General features: G+C 59.5%; 2 protein-coding genes across 2 annotated transcripts; one reads left to right on the top strand and one right to left on the bottom strand.

The window, feature by feature from the left end:
* The first annotated feature begins 390 nt into the window (after positions 1–390).
* On the top strand, positions 391–15,623 carry ARL8A (ARF like GTPase 8A). The gene is made up of 7 exons (XM_086861763.1): positions 391–781; positions 8,458–8,538; positions 9,471–9,544; positions 11,663–11,756; positions 12,888–12,955; positions 13,622–13,692; positions 13,802–15,623. The coding sequence occupies exons 1-7, from the start codon at positions 659–661 to the stop codon at positions 13,849–13,851; spliced, it is 561 nt and encodes a 186-aa protein (XP_086717889.1). The 5' UTR covers positions 391–658; the 3' UTR covers positions 13,852–15,623.
* Positions 15,624–17,714: 2,091 nt separating this feature from the next.
* On the bottom strand, positions 17,715–22,778 carry GPR37L1 (G protein-coupled receptor 37 like 1). Its single transcript, XM_023942041.2, has 2 exons — positions 22,011–22,778; positions 17,715–19,009 (listed from the first exon to the last, which is right to left on the bottom strand). The coding sequence occupies exons 1-2, from the start codon at positions 22,683–22,685 to the stop codon at positions 18,197–18,199; spliced, it is 1,488 nt and encodes a 495-aa protein (XP_023797809.2). The 5' UTR covers positions 22,686–22,778; the 3' UTR covers positions 17,715–18,196.
* Positions 22,779–24,655: the final 1,877 nt, after the last annotated feature.

Below are 24,655 nucleotides of genomic sequence, written 5' to 3'. Positions count from 1 at the left end.
CTCTGTGACCTGACAAGCCCCGGGTTAGCGAGGGTGCGAGGATGCCGGGAGTAACCAGGGCAGGGCTCCGGGCTATTCCAGGCTGTCCGGGGACTCCCAGGGCAGGGCTCCGGGCTATTCCAGGCTGTCCGGGGACCCCCAGGGCAGGGCTCCGGGCTATTCCAGGCTGTCCGGGGACCCCCAGGGCAGGGCTCCGGGCTATTCCAGGCTGTCCGGGGACCCCCAGGGTAGGGCTCCGGGCTATTCCAGGCTGTCCGGGGACCCGGCTCCGTCGGGCCGGCTGCACGATGCTCGGGGTCCTCCGGGCCGCCAGGGGGCGCGGCAGCGGGGCGGGCGCAGGCGGCGCGCGGGCCCCACCCGGCACGGCGGTGCGGCAGCAGGGCCCGCGGCGCGCGGACAATACCGGGGTGCGGCGGCGGCTCGGCCTCCTTCGGCACCGCTCGGCCTCCTTCGGCACCGCTCGGCACTGCCCGGCCCCGATCGGCTCCACCCCGACTGGCCCCGCCCCGACTCGGTCTCGCTCGGCTCCACTCGGCCTCGCTCGGCTCGGCTCGGCCCCACTCGGCTCGGCCCGGCCCGGCCCCGCTCGGCCCGGCCCGGCCCGGCTCCGCTCGGCTCAACTCGGCCCCGCTCAGCGCGGCCCGGCCCGGCCGGCACCATGCTGGCGCTCTTCAACAAGCTGCTGGACTGGTTCCGGGCGCTGTTCTGGAAGGAGGAGATGGAGCTGACCCTGGTGGGGTTGCAGTACTCGGGCAAGACCACCTTCGTCAACGTTATCGCGGTGAGCCCGGGGACGCCCCGCATCGCCCCATCCCCGAGGGTCACGTGCCCACCCCAGGGCTTCACCCTTGGACCCCCCATTGCATCCCCATTGCATCCCCACTGCACCCCATTGCATCCCCATTGCAGCCCCAATGTATCCCCATTGCATCCCCACTGCACCCCATTGCATCCCCATTGCACCCCACTGCACCCCACTGCACCCCATTGCATCTCCACTGCACCCCATTGCATCCCCATTGCACCCCACTGCACCCCATTGCATCTCCACTGCACCCCATTGCATCCCCATTGCATCCCCACTGCAGCCCCACTGCAGCCCCACTGCATGTCCCCATTGCAGCCTCTGGGTATTTCTCAGAACGTCTCCACCCTGTCGCACCCCAGCCTGAAAATGCCTTTGGGGAGGGGGTGCGGGGTGCAGCTATGGGGTACGGTGTGGGGTACACTGTGGGATGTGGGGTACAGTGTGGGGTATGGGGTACAGTGTAGGGTGCAGTGTGGGGTACAGCAGTGGGGTGCAGTGTGGGGTACGGTGTGGGGTACAGCAGTGGGGTACAGTGTGGGGTGCAGTGTGGGGTACAGCAGTGGGGTGCAGTGTGGGGTGCAGTGTGGGGTACGGTGTGGGGTGCAGTGTGGGGTACAGCAGTGGGGTGCAGTGTGGGGTACGGTGTGGGGTACAGCAGTGGGGTGCAGTGTGGGGTACAGCAGTGGGGTACAGTGTGGGGTACGGTGTGGGGTACAGCAGTGGGGTACAGTGTGGGGTGCAGTGTGGGGTACGGTGTGGGGTGCAGTGTGGGGTGTGGGGTGCAGTGTGGGGTACGGTGTGGGGTACAGTGTGGGGTGCAGTGTGGGGTGCAGTGTGGGGTACAGTGTGGGGTGCAGTGTGGGGTGCAGTGTGGGGTGCAGTGTGGGGTGTGGGGTGCAGTGTGGGGTACAGTGTGGGGTGCAGTGTGGGGTACAGTGTGGGGTGCAGGCTCAGGGCGGCCCAGGCAAACCGCAGCGTTTGCTGCCCGCATCCCCAGAGCCGGGTGCGGTGCTCGGGGCCACAGGCGGAGCAGGCCCCGGGGAAGGGCCCGGCACCCCTTGGCCGGTCCGGCCGGAGCTCGGCAGGAGCTCAGCAGGCGGTGCCGGTGCCGGTGCCGGTGCCGGTGCCGGTGCCGGTGCCCGCCGGGCCCTGCAGCTCCCGCTCGCACCCGTACCAGCAGGCGCTTTGTCATCGGCCCTGCCGCCGCCTCATGCCGACCCTGCCGGGCTCGGCGCCGCCGGGGTTCCTTGCCTGGGGGCCGGTGTGGGAGGTGTTTGCCTGGCGGCTTTCCTCGGGAAGCATCGGCCGGCAGCAGCGTCCTGTGGGTGCTGTGGCACCGCTCCTCAGCCGAGCGGGGCAGCGACACCCGCCTTGGGCCCCTCCAGCCCCGGCCTGGTCCGCGGGGTCCCTGCACCCAGCAGTGCATCGGGAGCCGCATGTCCTGAATCCCCAAACCCAGGGCGTGGCTTCACCCGTGGGGATGCTCGGCAGAGTCTCCCCTCTTGCTTCTTGCGTTGTTCTCGCCCTCTCAATCCGTGATGGTGCGAGGCGGGATTGGGGTGGTTTGGGTTTTGTCCCCGGGGGGTTTCATGGGGGAGGTGGATGCAGATCCGCCCTGCTTCCCTCACTGGCCCCTGGTCCCTCGTTGCTCCAAAGTCCGTGCTTGCCGTGGCTCCGAAGCAGAGCGAGTTGTTGCTGCTTGCTCAGGGTGCTGGAAGCTGCTGGGCTGTCAGAGGGGATTTTCAGCTCTTATGGAGGCTTCATTCCACTGGAGCCATGCTCTTTGGGAGGTGCTGAGGGATGAAAATGTCCTTCCTGAAGCATCTAGGGGCAGAGAGAGGACACTTATCATCCTGGAGATGACGGCACTCCTGTTCTCGAGCTGTTTTGCTGGAAGTCACTTCTCAGTGTTCCAGTCTCCTGCTGGATCCTCCCATAAACCAATACCAGTGTCTGGGGACAGGGAGCATTTTGGCTCTGGGGCAGTGACCCTGAGCACCAACCCTCTTTTGGGGGGCCTCTCCCTGCCATTTACATGTTTAATAGTCAGTTTTTGCAATCCTGTGCCAGGGTGGGACGTGGCACTGCCACGTGTGGGCTGCTCCTGCTCTGGATCCACTGGATGCTGCTGCCTGTTAACAGCACCCAGGCTGCCTTAAAAATGGCAAAGTAATTTAGTGTCGATTTTAATCACCCAGTTAAGCCATGAAGGGTGATGGAGCTTTATCCCAGACCTGCTGCACTGTTCTGCCTGCACAGGGCTGGAAACCCCACGGGTTGGTGTTACTTGGCTCCCTGTTCCCCACATCTCCTCCTCTCCCAGGCACATCTGGAGCAGACAGGGCTCAGTGTGAGCTTTGTGGGGGGTTGCTTCTGTGAGTAAATACTCTGTACCTGGCACTTTTAATGTGGGCAAGACCCATGCACTGGGACTCTGTCCTCTTGGCCAGGATAGCTGGTGCAGGGAAAAGGGACTTTGAGGAATTATAGCAGCTCTTGAGGTGGCTGAAGTTGGCACCATGGCCTGCTGGTCTTCCAGGTCTGTTGTGGGCTGTTTGAGACCCTCACACGGCAGCCAGGCTCGGGGTGCTGAGTTTAGCTTCTCAAGTTATTTGGAAAGTTGAAGTTTTGTGGCAGATGCACACAAAAGGGGGCACTGACTTTTGAGAAGACACCCTGGAAAGAAGGACTTGTTGAGCACAGTGAAATAGAAGCGTGACACAGAAAATGCCAACTCGACAGGAACTGCCTGAGAAGGTCTGGAGGTGCCTGGCTTTAGGGTGTTGCAATGGGGTTGTTGGAAAGGGGAAATAGCTGTGATTTGGGCTTTGTGGGGGGAAGAACTGAGCTGAAGAAGTATGGGGCTTTGATGGTGTTGGAGAGATGTCGCAAGAAGCCTTTTTGGGACTGGAGCTGCTCTGGGCGGGGTTGGCACTGTCCTTTTCTTTCAGGATTTGTAGCTGCACCTGACTGAAAAGTGGACTCCAGTTCCCTGGAAGGTGGGTGGCCCCCTCCAGCAGCCAGGCTGCGGTTGTGCCAGGCAAGGGCTTTGCTGAAGGCAGCTATGATCAGGGTGACTCCTCCTGGGTCACCTGCCTGGGGATTTGATTTTCCACGACTCTTTCTTTTCCTAGCTGTTGATAGGTGAGGCTTGAAGTCTTTCCTGCAAGGAGAAGTGAAAGCTGTAGATACATCTGGGCTTGATTTAACCTGAAGCTAGTGGGCTTTTAGTTGCATTTTCTTCAGTCTGGTGGTGACATGGGTGACTCAAGGGCATGGAGAGCTCCTCAGCAGGTGCTGGGGCCTGTCAGTGCAGGCCATGGTTAGAACAAGAGAGTGTTGCTGCTTTTTGACATCACACACATTCTACCTGTGCTAGAGCCTTCCAGGAGAGTGAAGCCACAAGTGCTGGGGTGTTGAACATGTGTGGTGGGAGCTCTGGGGCACCATCGTGTGCTTCAGCCTTGCTTGGAAAGTGATTCAGACCAGTGCTGCAAGCATGGAGCGAGTTCAGTGGAGGCTGTGAAGATGCTGACAGGACTGGAGCATCTCATGAGGGCTGGCTGAGGGAGCTGAGGCTGTTGAGCCAAACAGCTGAAAAGAGATGTCTGAGAGGGGCCCTCATCCCTGTCTGTCAGTGTCTGCAGGGAGGGGTCAGAGGATGCACCAGCCTCTGCTCCCTGGGGCCCAGCAGTGGAACAAGAGGAGTGGGCAGAAACTGATGCCCAAGAAGTTCCACCTGAACATGAGGAAGAACTTCTTCCCTGTGCCATGACTGTGCACTGAAGAGGCTGCCCAGAGAGGATGTGGAGTCCCCCTCACTGAGATATTCCAGAACTGTCTGGGAATAATGTTGTGCATGTGCTCTGAGATGATCCTGGTTGAGCAGGGAGGTTGGATCAGATGACCCACTGTGGTCCTTCCAACCTGACCCATCCTGTGAAACCACACCAGCCTCGTATTTGGCACCAGGTAGGATGGTGGATGGTGTGGCAGGCAGCCAGCTCTCCAACAGTGCTGCTGAGGAAGCCTGGCCTGGGAGCTCAGCACCTGCTCCCAGCCATCCTCAGAGAGACACTGACCCCTTCAGCAGCCAGCTGACCCATCCTGAGGATGTGCTGTGCTGCCTGAGCCCCTGAGCCTGGGAGGGAGGATGCAGCTCCAGGTCTGCAAAGTCCCCAGGGTTTGCTGGGCAGGTAGAGGACACAGGTGCTGAGGAAGTAGCAGGGAGATGTTGTTCTGATGCGTTTGTGCCGGTCTGTCTTGACACCCCAGGAGCTCTGGGTGTGCCCCCTGGGTGGGATCTGGCAGGGCCAGCGTGGCTGGGAGGTGGCTGTGGGTTCTCATGCTGCCTCGTGGTCATTCTGCCTCCAGATGCAGCACCTGGGCCCTCCACAGGTGTATCTTTGCACCTTAGCTTCATGGTGCAGAAGGAAGCAGGTTTTCTGGGGGGTTTCTTCATATTCTTGGAAGAGGAGGAGAATCTGGCTGGGGCATGGTCTTGTCTTGCTGCTGCAAGCTCTGTCAGCATGAGCCAAGAAAAATGGACAGTGTGGCTTTCCTGAGATAGGATCACAGAGTGATTTGGGTTTGAAGGGACTTTGAAAGATCACCTTGTCCAACACCCCTGCCATTGGCAGGCACATACAGGGAGGACACCTTCCTCTAGACTGGTTTGCTCCAAGCCCATCCAGCCTGACCTTGAACATTTCCAGGGATGGGGCAGCCACAGCTTCTCTGGGTAACCTGTGCCAGAGCCTCACCTCTCACATGATGAAACATTTCTGAGTAAGGGGATGGCTGAAGTGGCAGGAGATGTGGTGTCCATGTGCATGTGTCAGGATGCTGACACACAGGGCTCAGCATCAGCTGGGGGCTCCACTCGCCCTGGCAAAAGCTCTGTCCACCTCTCCCAGTGACCCAGCTGGAAAGTGTTGGGGCTGGGCAGAAAGGTCTCTTGCCTTCCAGGCAAGGGCACCAAGGCAGAGTGGTTTGGGCAGAGCAGTGGGTGACCCTGGCAAAACCAGCAATGAACTACAATCTGTAAAGACCTCATCTGCCATTTGTGGCCACAAAATCCATCTTGCCTGTGGCGATTTTTGTGCTCCCCAGTGGAATCCCATCCTTAAACAATTGGTGTAGCTTGGCATCGTCTTCAGGGTCAGCATGGGTGCTATGTCCATTGCATAATCAAAATTTGGGGGAAGAATGTGTCCAGTGAAGCTTTTGCTTGTCTCCATCTGGGTGCTTACTGCTTTCCTGGCAGTGGAGCTGTGGATGGCTGGACCCTGCAGGGAGTTGAAGGCACCAGTGACAGAGATAATTGTAGAGGGAAGAGGAAACTGTGTTTCCACCACTGAGAGCTGCTTTCAGAGAGCAGCTGATGCAGGAGGAGCTGATGGAGGAGGAGCACGTGCAAGATGCTTCTGTGGGTGCTGGGGCAGCAGGGAGCACGTGTGAGCCATCCTGGACCACAATGTGCTGCATTGCCAGCTCAGCCTGTTTTGGACAGCTCCAGTGGTTTTGTTTTGGCCCTTTGGCCATGGGCAGCCTGGAGGCAGATGCTGCAGTGGGAGAGGGGTTTGGGGCAGGGAGCAAGGCTGTGGTCACTCACACAGACATGCTCTGTCCCACCCATGGAGGAAGGAAGAGGTAACTCCTGGCTCCTGCATTTGCACCCCTTCCTGGAAGAACTGTCATATGGGAACCTTATCTTACGTGGCTTTTACACAGCCAGCAGATCCCATGATGTGATCTGGGATCCCTGAGGGAAATCCCTGCAGCTTCCAAGAGCTCTTCAGCAAGTGGTCTCCATGCCCACTGATCAAAGCCTGAGAATTTATTCATTTCATATTGTGTGTTGAGCCTCGATCCATAGGAGACATCCCCTGTGGATCCATGCCTGCTTCCCCTCCTCTCCCCATGCCCTTCCTCACAGCTCTTTCTGGGTGCAGCATGGCCTGAACACCCTTTGGCTGCCAGGTTTTGCTGTTGAATGCAAAAGGGATATGAAAAAGGGAAGCAGTGTGTATTGCAGAGCGTTTGGAAGAGAGCAGGAGAACCCTGGGGACGTGCTGATGTGGTGCATCTGGAGGAGCCACAGGCTCAACCAGGCACAAAAATCTGCTTATGAAAAAATAGCATAAACTTACTTCCTGTTTTGAGGTTTGTGTTAACTGAGAGAAAAGCCCTCAAGAAACGGAGGGTTTTAAGGTAGCAAAGGCCTGCTGGGATGAGTTTGGCCGTGGTTGATGGTTCCTGCAGGTTTATGACAGTGATGACTGAAATCCCCAAGGCTGCACTATCCTGGTTGTCAAACATTCTGCTCCTCAGCATTCCACAGCATGGATCCCAGGATGCTTTTACTGGTCATAAGCCTGGTTTGAGTCCCAGGGAAGCTGCTGGAGGCAGTGGGTGAAGGGCAGTGCCAGCTCCTGTCTCCTCTCCCAGAGATGCCACATCACTGCTGGCACTGCCCACAGCGTGTGCTGCTCCACCTGGGCCCATCCTGCAGCCTTGGGATTTGAGCAGCAGACTGGAATGTGGGGTGGGCTTTGCCAGAGCCTCTGGTGTGGCACTGGCCACGTGGGCTCGTGAGCCAGCATCACAGAGGGATGGTTCCTGCTCACTGCTCCCACAAGCCTGACCTGTTCCACAGCAGTGCTGGGATGCTGCAGCCCCACAGGGATCTCATGCATCTGATGCATAAACTCAACAGACACTGGAGCTGCACTGGGAGCAGCTCCTGGGGGTGGGAGGGGGGCCCTCTGTGACCCCCAAGTGACCCAGCACAGGCAGGATGCAGAACTGGGGGGCCAGTGCAGGCAGACAGCACTCACTTGAAAGCAGAAGTCAGTCTGGTTTGAGCTGGGCCATAAATGATCCAAAGCACGAAACATGTTGATAGCCACAGGACTTGCAGCTGGAAAGGAGCTGGAGCAGGGGGTGGCTCACCAGAACCCCGAGGGTCCTTGCAGGACTCCTCAGCAGAGGTCACAACAGAGGATGAGCGTCTCAGCCTCCTCCCACAAAAGCCTTGAAAGAGCTGGGATGGGCGAGCCCACCAGGACAAATGTGTCCAGGGCTGAGGTTGGCAGCTTGCTGCAGGGTTGGGGACTGCACTGGGGCACCCAGGGCACCTGTGTCCATTGCAGCAGCCACAGCATCATGGCTTAGGAATGGTATTCCCCAATTTGGTGCTCCCACTGGTGTTAGGTGTTCCCTGCCTCCTGCTTCCCCTTCCCATTCCAACTGGAAGCACAAAAGGCGAAGATCATGAGTTGAGATAAGAGCAATTTACTGGAAATAACGAGATAAGAATACAGTAAGAGCCACACTACTAATAACAAAAGTGTACAAAGAGAGGGTTATTTACATGCAAAATGCTCACCAAGCCCTGGACAATGAAATCACAGCTTCCCTCCGCCCACCAGGCTTTCTCCCAGCTGGAAAAGAGCAGCATTCCTGTAATTGTGGTGGCACCGTGTCTGCTGGGCTCTGTGCTCCTGGCCTGGACCTGCAGGAGGTGCCCAGGGCAGGGCTGGGAGAGCTTTTGGGGTTATCCCAGGCTGTCAGCCTTGCTGCCCTGCCAGGGCAGGCTGGCCCCCATTCCTCTACCTCCTAACGCTGTTTCACCTTGTTCCTTGCAGTCAGGACAGTTCAATGAGGACATGATCCCCACAGTGGGTTTCAACATGAGGAAGATCACCAAAGGGAATGTTACCATAAAGGTAAGATGCAGTCGTTACTGCTGGTGAGGGCTCTTGGGATGAAAGGTGCAGGTGAGGGGGGTTGGTGGCTCTTCTGCTGGAGGTGGAAGAATTCCAGGGATCCCAGCTGCAGCTCACAGAATAGAATAGCAGTGTTAAGGGTGGAAAATCCCTGTAAGATTGAGTCTGTTCTCCCAGAAGTGCCACGTTCACCAGTAAACCACGTCTCCAAGTGCCACATCCACGTGTTTTGTTAACATTTCCAGGGATTGTGATTCCACCTTCTGGAAGTGAAAGATCTGCCCTGTTAGGGTCCTGCAGGAGGTGGTGGGAAGGGCTGTAGGAGATCCAGACTTGTGCAATAAGAGTCAGTCTGGGCTGCAAAGCTGGAGGTTTCCTTGTATCTGTTGCTGGTAGGGACTCAATGGATGTGGTCACCTTGCTCAGGGTGGTAGTGCTGGGGAAAACAGGTCATTGCTTGCAGTGGTGGTCTCTGCCTCAGGAGCAAAGGAAGAGTTGGGTTCTACCTGTTCTGGATTTTTTGAGGGCCTGGGGTTGTTCTGGGAAATAGCTGTTGACAGGCTTGGAAAGCTGGCTGGGGGATCTCTGGCTGCCTCAGGAACACTTTTGAGACTGTGCCAAATGTTCTTAAAAGGGAAATGCCAGGAGGTGTGATGGGTGTGGGGAGGAGCACCTGGCTTGGGCCAGGGGTCCCTCCATGCCAGCAGAGGCACACTGCAGGGGGACTCAGCATCCTCCAGCTCCCCTTCCTCAAGTTCCTCCCTACTTTATCAAGTCAGGAGCCTCCTGAGGTTTGAGCTGAAGGGGAGAGGACAGGGGTGGGTTTGGAGCACAGCCAAAATGCCCCAGGTGGGCAGACAACGGAGAGTGTTGGGCAGCAGTGTGGGGTGATGGGCACGGTGCCAGGGTAACTCTGCCTTCTCCTGTGACAGCTCTGGGACATCGGGGGGCAGCCGCGGTTCCGCAGCATGTGGGAGCGATACTGCCGCGGAGTGAGTGCCATCGTGTGAGTATCCCAGAGCCCTGCTGTCACCCCTGCTGCTGCTGCTGCTGCTGCTGAGCCTTGCCACGGGCTGCTGGGCTGCCAGGGGAGCTGTGGTGCCTTTGCTGCCCGAGCTGGACACCTCTGTCAGGGGTTGGAATCACTGAATCATCATGAAGGTTGGAAAAGACCTCTAAGATCATTGAGTCCAACCATTAACACCAATTCATCACTAGACTATGTCCCCAGATGGTTTTTGAATACCTCCAAGGATGGTGATTCTTCCACTGTCTCATGGTAGGGCCTGACCACCCTTTTAGGGAAGAGATTTTCCCTAATATCCAACCTAAACCTCCCCATGTCCAGCCTGAGGCCATTTCTTCTGGCCCTGTTGCTTGTTTTCTGTGAGGACAGCCTGATCCCAACCTGGTTCCACCCTCCTGTCAGGAATTGGAGAGACTGAGAAGGTCCCCCCTGAGTCTCCTTTTATCCAGATACTTCCCCTGGGGACTGATGTCCACATGAGCTTGAGCAGGGGACAGCCAGGTCTCTCCAGCTGTGCCAGCCCCTTCTCTTCCCTTCCAGCATCACTCAGTCCAGCTCTGTTCCTCAGATCTTACCCTTCCAGGCTCTCATGCATCCTCTGTGCTGGCTGCTCACCACAGGAGCTGAGCAAACCCAGGTGTGGGGCTCAGCCCTTCCCAGAGGCTGCTTTCCAGGCCAAGATGCTTATGTGCTGCCAGATAAATCTTGTGCTGAGAGCAGGAGTCTCACCTGCTACTGAGTCAGCAAATCTGAGTGTCCCTGGGTGTCCCCTGCTTGCAAACAGTGCAGTAAAAGCAACCCCAGGGACCCCAGGCTTGGGGTAAGCATGGCAAGGCACTCGTGGGAAGCAGGTTGCCTATTCCAAAGGACAAATGCTGATGTCAGAACACCATACTGGGGTTACTTAAACCCAGTCAGAAAATGAGATTTTTGGGATCTTTCCCAAGTGACCATACCCTGAGATTTGGAGGGCTGCTTTCTGTGCTGTCCTTCCCAACTCTTGGCAGCTGAGGAGGAGTGTGGTACTGCTTGTTCTGCATGTTGGGACAGTGGTGTTTGCTCCTGCCCTTGCAGGCTGTCATCATGGTGGGACATGGCCTTGGACCTGCAGGAGGGTTTTTATTACAATTTTAAGTACAATGAGCTTTGCTGGAAATAACAAAATCTCTGTCTTTTCACTCTTTTTGCTGCCTCCTTCCATAATGTCATAATTTTGGCCCATGTGGTTGTCAGGAAACAAAAGATCCTGTCAGCATCCAGGATGCTCACTCCAGTCTGCCCTTATCATCTCAAGCTATGTCAGGTCTCTTTCTCTTTACTGTCAGCTCTCCCCCTGTGCCCAACATTCCAAGGGCTGGAGCAGTCCCTGGGGTTGTTTTTCCCTTCAGCACAGCGTTCCCATTTTCCTGTGTTAAGCACTTTAGTAGTTAGTAGCTCTTTTCCTATTTTTAAATAACTCCCCAAAGCCTGATGAGCTGTTTCTCACTCCTTCTCTCCCAGCTTCTTGATCTTTGAAATCTGCTTTGATCAGTTCCTCACCCAAGTTTTGGCTTCACTGACATCCTTTGCAGGATAAAAGTTGGCCTGTAAGAAAAAAATCCTTTCCCAGTTCTCCCCTTCTGCTCAGAGAAGCATTGGTGGCCACCAGCTTCACATCCAGGTGCTCCATGGCCCCTCCCAGGATTACCCCATGGATGGGATGAGGAGGTCCTTTCCCTTCTTGGGTCATCATCACCTCTCCATCCTCAGCTTCTCTTGCCTTCTCTGCTTGTCCTGTGTGTTTACATGGCAGCTGCTCTCCACGTGTTGTTGGAGACAACGTCTGTCCTGCAGCTTCTCCTGCCTGGGCTTTCCTGGGGTGGGGATAGGGTGGTTCCCCACTCCCCTGGGAGACATGAGGGGCTCTCAGCTCCACAGCTGTCCTTGGGAAGAGGCATCCTGCTGGAAGGATCCTGTTATCAACCTCCTGCTGGCCCAGTTTGCAGTGGGGGCAGCGAGCTGCCATGGGAGGAGGTTTGGGGGTGGCACAGACCTCAGCACAGCACAAGGGCCTGGAGACCTGGGCACCTGTGCTCAGGCTTGTCCCTTCCCTTGCAGGTACATGGTGGATGCTGCTGACCAGGAGAAGATAGAGGCCTCCAAGAATGAACTGCACAACCTGCTTGACAAGCCGCAGCTCCAGGGCATCCCGGTGAGCTGGTGCCTCAGTGGTGCCCAGGGTGGGGGCTGCCAGGGCTTGCACAGCAGATTCAGGGTGGGGCTCCCCTTTCTTGGAGGTGTCCCCTGCTGCACTCCAGGGACAGCTGACAGGAGGGAGCCAGCTGGGACAGTGACACTTCCTAGGTCAGAACTGGGCTGAGCAACAGGGAGGGACGGGCAGAGAGCACAGATCAGGCCCCCCGGGTGAAATCTGTCCTCTCACATGGATTTGCACCTGATTTGTGGTGTGACAGGAAGGTCCTGTCTCCTGTGAGAGGAGCTGCTGGGCTGTGACATGTGTAGGAGGTGGGACCTGCAGTGCTGGGCATGTTGGGTGGGCTGAGCACCAACCATCCCAAATCAGCATCCTTCGAGAGGAGCTGATTGGAGATCTTGCCATGGATCCCAAATGTCCGCTGCCAGCTAAATTAAGCTCCTGAGATAGCACTCTGCAGTTGCAGGCCTCTGAAGGCTCTCTTCTGAGAACAAACCTCCTGATTGAAACGAGGGGATGCTCATCCTGTGCTGCTGCAGAGCCCCGGCGCAGTCCGGGAGCCACAGCTTCAGCAGCACCCCTGTCAGGTGACAGTCACATGGCTGCTCCGGGACAAACCAGCCCTGCTGGCTGGTGATTCTCCTTACACAATCTGAGAATGCTTTTGTGGCTGTCAAGAGCCTTGAAGGAGAGATCAGGGATGGCACAAACAGCTGATCCTGGTTTGGGCTGGCTGCCTGCAGAGTGGGTTCTGCCTGGCATCCACAGCTTGCTCCTGCTGGATAACGTCAGCATTAGCCATTTCACTTGACTTTTTGCTCAGAGACAGTGAGAGGCTCCTGGGAGAATGTCCTAGAAGGCACAGGGGATGCTGGTGCCCTTCAGAGAGGATGTGCTGTGGGGCCATCTCTGCACTGGGAGTAGGGAGTGCACAGGAGATGCGGTGTACAGGCTAATTAAGGCAGCTAATGGAAGTTCTCTGCCTCCTGAGTGCTGCTGGAGGGGGTTTCTCTGTCTGGGACATCCTAGTGGAGTAGCCAGGGCTGTCTGGTGTCACAGGCAGTGAGTGGCACAAGCAGGTTCCTGCCTGGTCTGGGTGCTTCAGGTGTCCCCTGTGCTGCCCTGCAGGTCCTCGTCCTGGGGAACAAGCGGGACCTGCCCGGTGCCTTGGATGAGAAGGAGCTCATTGAGAAGATGTAAGTGCCAGTGCCCTGGGCACAGGGGGTGTGACACAGTGTGACCCCCTCCCCCTTCTGCCGTGTCCCCACCAGCACGATTGCCCTTCTGGAGCGGCACTGGGGTGCCTGGGGTGGGCTGCCAGAGATGAATGGCTGAGGATGTCTGAGGTGATGCCTTGTGGAGACAGAGAGGAGCTGGAGCCAGCAGTGCCAGGGCTGGATCATGTGCCACATGGTGGCGTGGGGGCCTGGCACAGCGTGGCACTGGCTGGTGGAGCAGGGGAATTCTGGGATGCTGCACTTAGAGCATTTCCTCCCCTTCAGCCAGCTCTCAGAGCACCTCTGGACCACGGGCACCCATGCAGCTCCCATGCTGCCAGCTCTGTGCTGCTCCCAAAACCTCCCTGCCCCGTCTTGCTGCAGGGCTGGGGGGGGGACCTATGGAATTTGGTGGCCAGGGTCTCTGTGGGATCAGGTCCCTCCTGCCCTGTCACATAGCTCCCCCCACACCACCTCTGCCCCTCAGGCATGGAGCAATGGTGCCCTCTCCTGACCCACATGCAGCTCCTGGAGAGCTGGGGAGCTGCTGCCCCTTCCATGTGCCAGAGTCCAAAAGTCCCAGGGGTGTCTCCCACGGCCACCCCACACGGCTCAGAGTCTGCAGCGCTTGCTCCCTTCCCACAGGAACCTCTCTGCCATCCAGGACCGAGAGATCTGTTGCTATTCCATCTCCTGCAAAGAAAAGGACAACATTGGTGAGTGCTGTGAGCTGGGCTCACGGTGGGGGTGGGGAGCAGCCCTGTGTTTGCCCAGGGGAGGTGACAGCCAGAGACAGAGGCTCTAAGTGTCCCCTTGCCTCTGCAGACATCACCCTACAGTGGCTTATCCAGCACTCGAAGTCCAGGCGAAGCTGAGGTCCCACGGGCCTGGCTCGGATTGGGAAGATGCCATTGTACAAGCCCGTGCCCCTCTCTCCTGCTCTGTCCCTCCAGCTCTCTCTCTAGATGGGTATTTTTAGGGGACCCCAGACTCTGCTCACATTGGGGCAGAGTCCTTGTTTTTATTGTAAAGGAGATGTCTGACTGCCCTCCTCTTCCCCTCTCCTCTCCTCCCCCCTCTCTTCCTCCATTTTGGCACTGTTCTGTTGTTGTCTGTGTATACAGTATATATATATGTATATATATTTTAATTTTTTAATTTAAGGGATAGTGCTGTTATTAAATTGGGCCCTGTGAGCGGTAGGAAAGCTGGGGCTCCCCAAGGCCAGCCAGTGGGTCAGCACTGGGAGGAGGAGGAGGGTGGTAGCAGAAGGCAGCCCTTGGGGATGGGGCTGTGCCAGCTGCAGGGCACAGGGCAGGTCCCCTGGGGCTCTGTGTTCCCTTCCCTGGGTGTCCTGCTGCTGCCTCCAGGCAGAGACCACCCTGGGGGTGTTAGGGGTGCCCACCTTGCCCTGCCTGCCTTGAGTGTGGCAGGGGGAGGGCATGTCAATGCCAGGGAAGGCTCCTCACCCCTCCAGGGGACAGGGATTAACCACAAGCCACTGCCACCATCCTCCTCCTACTGCCTCCTCTTCCCCAACCGCTCTTTGGGGCCCAGGGCCACTTGTCCCCCGGCCCCACGTGTCCCCTGCTCTTGTGCCTGGGCCGAATCCTGCCCACTGCCCAGTCTGGCTGCTCAGGGGATGATCTGGGGCACTGGTACCAGTGCTGGGGGCCCAGCAATGCCAGCAGCCCCTGGGGGAGCTGGGGGCTGGCACCTGCCTCCCACCTGCCCAGGGCTGGCTCAGCCCCATGGAACCTCTCAGGACAGCTGTGCTGGCTCCCCACGTGCCAAGTGGCATCGCCTGTGCCCAGCTGGGGCTGCTGGCTCTGCCCTGGCCAGGGACATCCCTTGGGATGCCAGAGAGGGAGGGACACATGAAGGCACCTGGAGACACGCTCAGAGCACCTGTGCACCCTCAGTGCTGCTCACCAGAACCAAGGGCCATGTGCTGTGCCTGCTCCCCATTCCCTGCTCCCCATGCTTGCACTGCAGTCCTGCTCCCCGTGCTCTGCTCCCTGGGCCTGTTCCCATGCCCTGCTCCCCATTCCCTGCTCCCCATGCCACCCCCTGCCCTGCTGCCCTGGCTGGGAGGCACGGGTGCCTTGGGGCAGGGGGCAGCAGGGCTTGTGGGGACGACAGTCAGGTGCGTGTCTGCAGAGGATGGAGAACTGTGGTGGTCCATGGCTGTGCCATGGCTGTGCCGTTGGCTGGGGCTCTGAGGTGCAGCCTGGGGGCCTGGCCAGGTTGTTAGGGGCCAGTTTTGGGGGACTGGGCTGGCACTGGAGGGGGGGTGTGCAGGGGGAGGCAGCTGCTGGTCCCAGCACAGGGCTGGGGCATAGGGTGGGGATGGCCAGGGGGCTGCAGGGCCTCTCTCAGCCTCTTCCCACTCGGCTCCAGGGTGTCAGGCCAGGGACTTACCTTCTGTTCTTGTTTTTGCAGAATTGCACAAAGAGAGGTTTCTTTTAGTTGGTTTTTTTTTTTTTTTAATTTAATGACTTGTAAAGTGTTGTCGCCCCCCCCACCCCCCCTCTTTTTTTTTTTTTGTAAGAGATATTTTGACTCAGATTTGACCTCTGTTGGGAAATGATTCTTGTAACTGTACAATTTTTTTGCCTCCTAATAATAAATTAACAATTTTGCGTTGTGGGTGTGGTTGCAGTCACATTACTTGCTCACCATCTCTGCTGGAGGGAGGTCCCTGTCCCCAGGCTAGCACCGGGCACCTGTGTGGTCATGCTCACCCAAGAGGTGCTGAAGGCACCTCTGATGGTTCCAGATGCCTCGTTTCCTTTGCCTGGGTGCCAAGACCGGCTCAGACACTCCATCTGTGTCCCATCATTGTTCCTGGACCCTCCTGTACCCCTGTTGTGTCCCAGAGCTGCTGCAGAACCTGCAGGCTTTGGGTGGGCTGTAGTGGCCGCTCCCCCTGCTCCCCCTGGGAGCTGTGCCCACTGCTGCGGGGCTCCCCCTGCCCCGTGTCCCTTGGAGGTGGCTCTGTCCTCCTGTCCCCATGAGGTTGTGGCCATCGTGCTGGGGTCCCGCTGAGCCGTGTGTCCCTGGGGGTGGCCCCTGCCCTGCGCTTGCCAGGTGCCCCAGCAGCAGGGTGGGAACAGGGCTGGGGTACAGCCCGACCTGTGGGGTACAGCCTGACCTGTGGGGTGCAGCCTGACCTGTGGGGTGCAGCCTGACCTGTGGGGTACAGCCTGACCTGTGGGGTGCAGCCTGACCTGTGGGGTGCAGCCTGACCTGTGGGGTACAGCCTGACCTATGGGGTACAGCCTGGCCTGTGGGGTACAGCCTGACCTGTGGGGTACAGCCTGACCTATGGGGTACAGCCCGGCCTGTGGGGTACAGCCTGGCCTGTGGGGTACAGCCTGACCTGTGGGGTACAGCCCGGCCCGTGGGGTACAGCCCGGCCTGTGGGGAGCTCTGTTCTGTGGGGTACAGCCCGGCCCGTGGGGTACAGCCCCAGCCCTTGGGGGGCTCTGTGCTGTGGGGTACAGCCCGGCCCGTGAGGTACAGCCCCAGCCCTTGGGGGGCTCTGCGCTGTGCTGTGCCCAGCCCGTGGTGACAGCGCTGCCCCTGCCCCTCCCCACGCGTGCAGCCCCGCGGGGCCGCAGCACAAGCCTGGCTTTGTTCGCCCTTGGCCCAGGCTCAGGACGGAGCGAGGTGGACGAGGCGCATGAGAGACGCCCTCCCCCAGCACCCCAGGGCCGCCAGACCCTCCCGGGGACCCCGCTCGGCCCCTGGGCACACCGGGGGCTGAGCTACGGCCTGCACCCTGAGCCCCCCTACATCCCTGTGCCAAGATGAGACCCCTCTCCTCCCAAACTGTGGGGCCCAACGCGGGGCTGGGGGGAGGAGGATGAAAGGAAAAACCCAGTTTTGTGTTCTCAAAAGAAAACTGGGGCTTTTGTTTCCCTGGAAACGGCTCTGCGAAAGCAAAGCGCGCGCGGAGCCCGGTGGGTGTTGCGCACAAAGGCCGCAGTGAGCCCCTCGCTTTCAGTGCCCGTAGCAACCGTCTCCCTCGCCCCGGCATCCCGGGGCTGGGGTGCCTGCCAGCACTTGGGACAAGGAGCTCTAACAGCTCTGGTGGATGGGCTGCCGTGGCCAGCCTGCCCTCGGGCAGATCCGTCCTGCCTCCTCCTTGACCCCCCTGATCCCCCCTGCCCCTGCGGGGGCCTTGGGCAAAGGGTGGACGAGGGCTTGGGAACCCTGATGCCCTGAAACCGTCCTGGGACAATTGTGTCCCCGCAATGGGCACGTGGATGAGGGCCAGGAGCCCTGTGGGGCAGTTGGGGTGAGATGCTCTCATCCCAAAGCTCTCCAAGGGGTGCTGGGGGTGGTGGTCCCACATTTCCCCCACAGCAGTGCAGTGGGAGCACCTTGGTTATGCATAGTGCAGGTGGGGAACCAGCAGGCTGGGGGGTACCTCAGCCCTGTGCTGGGCTGGCTGGGCTTTACTGAGTTCAGGTCCTACAAATCACCCCAAACCCAACACTTCAGAGGGCACCTTCTCACAGGCACCGCTCAGCATCATCCCAGAGGGAGGGAGCAAAGGGGCTGGGGGCCTTTCCCCATCTCCCCTCGCCTCTGCCTGCTCTGGCACAGCTGCTTCCCTGCCCTCCTGCCCCCCAGCTGCCCATGCCCACCCCAGAGCCCCCCGGGTTTAGGGAAGAGCCATTCCAAGGGGCTCCCAGGGCTCAGCCCAGCAGTGCCAGCAGCTGCAACGTGCTCTAGGTTACTGGTTTATTGAGCTCGTACAGGGCATGGCTTGAATCCGTGGGATACAGCCACTTGGACCTTCTCCTCTTGTGGAGGGGCTGGCAGGAGGGGAGGGGACAGGAAGAGGGCAGTTTGTGTTTGCTGTGTCCTCTGCGAGCCATCATGGCCAGCCTCCGTGGTTCCAGGTAGGACCTTCCCGGCACAACGCCATCTCCAGAGCAGCAGCCCCACGGAGCCCGGCCAGGCAGCTGGGACAGGAGGGTGCTGCTGTCCTCACTGACCTTTGGGCAGGGGCAAGAGGGTCACCAGCCCAGCCACGGGGACTGGGATTTCAAGCCCCACCTGCCCAATGCTGGGTTTGAAGCCCACGGCGCAGCCCCCTGAGCTGTCTCTTTCTGCTTGTTCCACATCCAGACACGAGTACTAATGGCACAACAACGTTTGGTCTTGGGAGGAGGTGGTGAAACGATCGCTACGGCTCCCCAGTGGCACTTAGCACGGGGTGCCAAGGGCCAGCAGGGGTGGGGGAGTCTCCCGGGGCTTGTCGAAGAAGATGGAGGAGGACATCTCGGTTTTGAGCTTGCTGTCGGCGCTGCTCTCGCTGGAGCTGGTGTCGGGGCCGCAGCCCTCGCAGCAGCAGCAGCAGCAGTCCATGAAGGCCTGGCCCAGGGGCCGGCAGAGACACAGGAGCAGGACGGGCGTCACCGAGCACTTGAAGAACAGGAAGAACTGGTTGATGAGGTTGAGCAGATCCAAGGTCTGCTTAGACATATCGGGGGACATGTAGGCCACCACGATGTTGCAGACGTTCTCGGGGGTGGTGCAGAGCCCGTAGATGACGGTCAGAGCGATGATGGTGCAGTTCAGGTGCCCCTCGCACTGGCCGTGCTTGGCGCCCCGGCACTCGCTCTTCTTGTCGGTGCCGCGGATGCGCCGCGTCACCAGCTGGCAGCTGACGGTGAACAGGATGGGCAGGCAGAAGTAGCAGCCGAAGTACCACCACATGCGGGCGTTCTGGTAGGTGAGCACCAGCGAGTAGATGGATTCGGGCAGCTTGGCCGAGGGCTTCATGGTGCAATACTCGCTCGCCACGCCGGACACGGGCGACGCGTCCTGCGCCAGCTGCCAGAGCAGGATCTCCGGCACCGACAGCGTCATGGAGCCCACCCAGATGACGGCCAGCTTGGCAATGATGGACTGGCACTGCTCGATGGGCCGCGTGCTGGCCTGGGGGCTGGTGGCCGCGTGGAACCTGTCGATGCCCAGGGCACACAGGCTGAAGGTGGTAACTCCCAGAGACGATACCTGGTGAGGGAGGAGGCAGAACAGGTGGGCCCTGCTGCAGGGACATCACAGAGGGCTTGGCTCTACCAGGCTCGTGGCAAACCCCAGGCTACCTAAAGCCACAAGCCTTCCTTCAAAAGCTGGAGGGAAGTCTGTGGCTGCATCCCGGGGTTTAGAGCCACTTTTCTGTGACTCCTGAAAGGATAAAAATGTCCCCTGAGCCTGGAGTCCCTGCCCAGCTCCCTTTTCTGCAGAAGGGAGATTAGCTGGATGTCTGTCTGTCTGTCCATCCAGACAAGGTGGGAGCAGCAGGATTGTCCTTCAGGCTCTTCCTCTATTCTGGATGCCTCATGCAGAGGAGAAGCAGGGACCATCACACCCACCAGCACCTTCCCAGGGTTCCCAAGGCCTGCCTGGACAGGCCAAGTGAGTTGAAGGCGCTCTTGTCCCAAATCAGCTTGGGGCAATTTCCGCTGCATTGAGAATAGCAGGAAAAACATCCCCTTTTGCCAAAGGAGGAGGCCAAGGGAGGGAGAGGAATCGCTGTGGCTCTGGGAGGGCTGGCCAGGCACTGACCAGTATTCCCAGTCCCAGCCCCAGAGCTGGGAGCCAAGTCCCACAGCCCTTGGCCAAGATGATGGCAGAGTCACATGCTGGTGTCCCAGTGCTGTGGCCATTCCTGGCCTCACGAAGCCATCAAACATCACCCTGTGCTGAAAGACCTTCCCAGCACTCAGGAAACTTCCCAGGGCTCCACGTGGTGCGTGGGGAACAGCCCAGAACACTGACCCCCCGACCCCCCAGCCTTTTCCTTGGCCCTGGGCTACTCACTCCAGCAGCTGATGACCAGGGTGATGCCAGCACTCAGCAGCACCATTGGTTATGCACAGCAGCATCTCCCCAGACACAGAATCAGGACACCAGCCCAGCACCAGCATCCTGCACCCAGCAGCACCTCCCAGCATGTCCCAGCTCCTCTCAAAGCCCAGAGCCAGCCTGGGCACCCAGCAGCCTGCTCTGCCCCACTGCCAGCACCCAGCACACTGGACTTCTTCCCTGGCTGGCACCTGCAGCCTTTGGTGCTGCTGTGCTGCTGCCTCCTCTCCCTACACCCTTCCACAGGCTCTTCCTGGTGCCTTGGTCCTGTGGATCCCATCTCCAGTGCCCTGGCAGGGATGTAGCTGGTGGCATCGGTCAGTGCAGCACATCCCTGCACATGGCCTGTCCCCAGAAGCCCCTGTAACCAGCTTTGCTCCCAAAACCTGGCTCTGTGCCAGAGCACTGAGCAGCTACAGAGGATAGATCTGCTTCCCACAGCATCCATCCAGTGGCCTGAGCCACAATCCCACCAGACATCACCCCTTGGGCTCCAGATAGGCTCCCCTCTCATAGCTGACTCTTTGCTGGGGATTTGGCTGTGGCCTGGCTGTGGCTCCCACCCAAGTTCCCTGCAGCTGGGTCCCAGCTGAAGCCCTGGAGCCCCTTTCTGACCCTGCTTTGGGGGGCAGGAGGGCAGTGCAGGGCTGGTGCTGGGAGGCAGAGCAAGAGTAGCCCCCATACCAGGACCGTGCTTCCCAGCCTGTGACATGCTCATCCTTCTGCAGCACCAACATCCCACCACTCCTGTCCCCTCCTGACTCCTCTGGGACCAAGCTGTCCTGGGGCCCCTGGTGCTGCTGAATCCCTGTTCTGGTGGTGTCACCCCCAGGGTTCTCTCACGGGGACAGGGAGCCTGTCAGCAGCAGATCTTCCTCAGATCCACCTCAAGACAAGGTCTCTTTAGGGGACATCACCCTTCCCTTCCTTCCCTGGGACACTGAGCCCACTTGGGAGAATTCCAGCCCCTCTGAGTCCACCCAGATGCAATGTTGGAAACCTGAGGTGGAGGACAGGGATGGGACAAACACTCCATTAGTGAGAGCACGGGGTGGGACAGCTCTGGAAAGGAGCAGCTCTTGCCCACAGGGCATCCCTGTGCTGGGGTGTGCTGTGCAGCTTTGGGGCTGTGCTCAGTGGGACACCCCGGTCCCTCACCCTGACCCAGAGGACCCAGTGGCGTTTCTGGAGCTCTGTGCACAGCCAGGGACCCTTGCACAAGTGCAGACCCTGCCCAGGGGCGCTGGGACACGGACAGGTGACTGTCAGGGGTGGCTGTTCTGGCCACCAGCAGGGCACGGAGCAGCCAGGAACCAGGGACACTGGGGTGGGTGCTGTGGGAGGGGCAGGTCCTGAACCCTGTCTGGTCTGACAAGCCTGAGAGGCTCTTCTGTGATCTCACACTGTCTCTAGGCTCTTCCAGGTGTCTGCACCCTTTGATAAACAGGCACTGACCACTGAGAACAGTCAGGCTTGGTCTGTCTGTCCCACCAGGGCACAGAGGGCACAGCTGGACCCCAAGGTTCCCTTGAGGACGGGACATGAGCACACTGAGGGCTGGTTTCCAGCACAAGAGCAGCATCAGCCCAAATCCTGCCCTCTGGGGCAGTTCTTCTGATTCTTCCATCCCCTGTGACCACGGTTCCTCTGGCCTCTCAGTGGGTGCCTGGCTCTCCCTGAGCGTGGCCAACCTGTCACACATGAGATCTCAGGCTTCCAGACCGAATTCCTGGGCAGTCCCATTCCAGTGCTGACCAGCACTGTCCACCTGCAGCCCCCTGCCCCTGGACCATCCTCAGCAGCCCACAGTGGCCGGTTTTGGGTCAGCACACTGCAGGGATCAGCCCCCAGGCTTTGGGGCGTCGGGCTGGGATAGGAACAGACAAATGGAGGGACCCTGCTGACAGAAGTCCCTGTGCTGGCTGCAGGAGGGTCTAACGGGCTTTCCCCAGCCCTGGCAGCATCGGGAATGGCCTGGGCCAGAGGGAAGGTCACTATGGGGCCCGTCCCTCAACCCCTTGCTGTGCTCCACACTGGGGGTCTCTGGCACACGGTCCTTGTGCCAGGCCACCAGCAGCACGGCCTGCCCTGGAGCAGAGGGCAGAGAGGAGCCGAGTCCTCCATCCCTGTGGGGACAGCCCCTTACCTCCATGAAGGGCACAATGCGACAGGACATGTCCCCCAGCAGCCGCTTCTTGGTGATCTCATTGAAGATGACCACAGGCAGGCAGAAGAAGAGGATGAGGAAGTCCCAGAAAGCCAGGCTGGCCAGGATGGAGTTCCAGGCACTCTTCATGTAGTAGTTGTGCCACACAATGCACATCACGGACAGGTTACCGATGATACCCACGGTGAAGACGATGAGGGACAGGAACATCACAGCGTAGGCGCTGTAGGAGCTCTCGGTCACCGGGTACAGGGGGTTGTGGATCTGCAGCCGCTTGTCGGACACCGTGGTGAGGTTGGCTCGGGGCTCTGTCCCGTCCCTGTCCGTGGGGACCCCCGGCTGCCGCTCCGATGGGTCCGTGCTGGATGGCAGCAGGGCCCGGGTGGGCTGGAGGCTGCCGGAGCTCAGGGGCCGGGGGAACTCCACCCGCACCCCCGGCACGTACTGCTGCACCGACTTGGAGTCCTCGTCCGTGCCCCGGCGCTGCCTCCCGTGCCCCTCCGGGATGGCCCGGGCAGCCGTGGGCAGGCTCCAGCCGCTGGCCGCAGCCTGGCCGGGGTGAGTCCTGCCGGTGCCAGCCCTGGCCCGCATCCCCTGGGCCCCCGGGGCCAGCAGCAGCAGCAGCAGCAGCAGCAGCAGCGGTGGCGAAGGCATGGTGCCCCCGCGAGGGTCCCCGCACGCTCCGGGAGCTGGGTCCGGGCAGCGCCGCTCGCTCCGGCTGCGGCCGCGGCTCTGCGCGCCCGGGGAGCGCTGGGCACGATAAAGCAGGAGGGGAGCCGAGCCCTCTGCTGGTCACCCACCGCCCGAAGGGTGGGACAGCGGCCAGCCTGGGCAGGTCACATCCCCCAACCCTCCCCAGCATTTGTCTGGACACCTCCAAACGTCCCTTCAACATCTCCCCGAAATACACACAGCATCCCCCAAACATCCTCAAACCTCTCCCCAGCATCCCCACCAATCCCCCAGTATCCCCAAACATTCCCCAGTATCCCCCCAGCATCCCAAAAGATTCTCCAGCATCCCCAAACATCACTTCAGGATCCCCCCTAGAATACCCCACCATCCTTCAACATCCCCCAGCATCCCAACACCCCCAGCTTCCCTCAGCATCCCCAAAATCCCCCCAAATTCTCCAATACTCCACAACAGACCCAAGCACCCCTCAAGATCCCCTGGGAAAAGCCAGATGAGGGATGCCCACAGCTTGGCACTGGCCACGGCCTGCCAAGCTCAGATTTCCCATGACAGATATTCCAGCTCTCCCTGGAGCCGGTGCCACCCAGGAGGCCTCTTGTGGCATGTCTGGCACTGGGCATGATGTGGCACATCCCCTGCACACTCAGCCAGGACTCAGGACACCCTCGAATGGCCAAACCACCTCCCTGGGGATGGGGACAGGGCCCTGGGCAGGAGGAAGGACGGGTGACTCCAGGTGATGCTTCTTGTGACAGTGTGGGGTCAGATTGCAGGCCCAGTTCTCTCAAGGTTTGTTGCTGCTTTTCCTCCTGATTTCCCCTCAGGACAGGGGTTTGAACAGAACTGAGGTGCCTGATCTATCCCCAGACCCATAAGCTCTCACCCATGCCCATCATCTTTCCCTGTTTCCCTCTCCTATCCCCAAATCCACCTCCTCTCCTCGGTCCTAGTCTGCTCCCCTGCCTGTTATCCCTCCCTGCACTGTCACCTCTTTCTCAGCCTGTGGGGCTGCAGGGCCATGGGGGTCCCTTTGGGGACATGCCCTGTGTCATGCAGCCTCTGGGGGTGGGTGTCTGCCAGCCCTGGAGCTGCAGAGCTGCCCCACACCAGGGGAGCTCCAGGAACGTGTCCCCATCCTGCCTGGGGCAGTGGCAAGAGCCAGGACACCTGAGCCCTGGCAGGCAGCAAACCCCAGCTTCTTCCTTCCTGGGACCCCAGTGCCACGTCTGCCTGGCACTGCCCACCCCTGCTTGGGAGGGAGAAAGAAGGAAGGGAGGAAGGGAGGAAGGGAGGAAGGGAGGAAGGGAGGAAGGAAGGGAGGAAGGAAGGGAGGAAGGAAGGGAGGAAGGAAGGGAGGAAGGAAGGGAGGAAGGAAGGGAGGAAGGAAGGGAGGAAGGAAGGGAGGAAGGAAGGGAGGAAGGAAGGGAGGAAGGAAGGGAGGAAGGAAGGGAGGAAGGAAGGGAGGAAGGAAGGGAGGAAGGAAGGGAGGAAGGAAGGGAGGAAGGAAGGGAGGAAGGAAGGGAGGAAGGAAGGGAGGAAGGAAGGGAGGAAGGAAGGGAGGAAGGAAGGGAGGAAGGAAGGGAGGAAGGAAGGGAGGAAGGAAGGGAGGAAGGAAGGGAGGAAGGAAGGGAGGAAGGAAGGGAGGAAGGAAGGGAGGAAGGAAGGGAGGAAGGAAGGGAGGAAGGAAGGGAGGAAGGGAGGAAGGGAGGAAGGGAGGAAGGAAGGAAGGAAGGAAGGAAGGAAGGAAGGAAGGAAGGAAGGAAGGAAGGAAGGAAGGAAGGAAGGAAGGAAGGAAGGAAGGAAGGAAGGAAGGAAGGAAGGAAGGAAGGAAGGAAGGAAGGAAGGAAGGAAGGAAGGAAGGAAGGAAGGAAGGAAGGAAGGAAGGAAGGAAGGAAGGAAGGAAGGAAGGAAGGAAGGAAGGAAGGAAG

This window comes from Cyanistes caeruleus, chromosome 24 (genome assembly GCF_971803275.1).
Source record: "Cyanistes caeruleus chromosome 24, bCyaCae1.hap1.1, whole genome shotgun sequence".
In the NCBI taxonomy this organism is placed as follows: domain Eukaryota; kingdom Metazoa; phylum Chordata; class Aves; order Passeriformes; family Paridae; genus Cyanistes; species Cyanistes caeruleus.
Note: the sequence above shows the minus strand (reverse complement) of the source record. Positions and strands in the feature narration are given on the sequence as shown.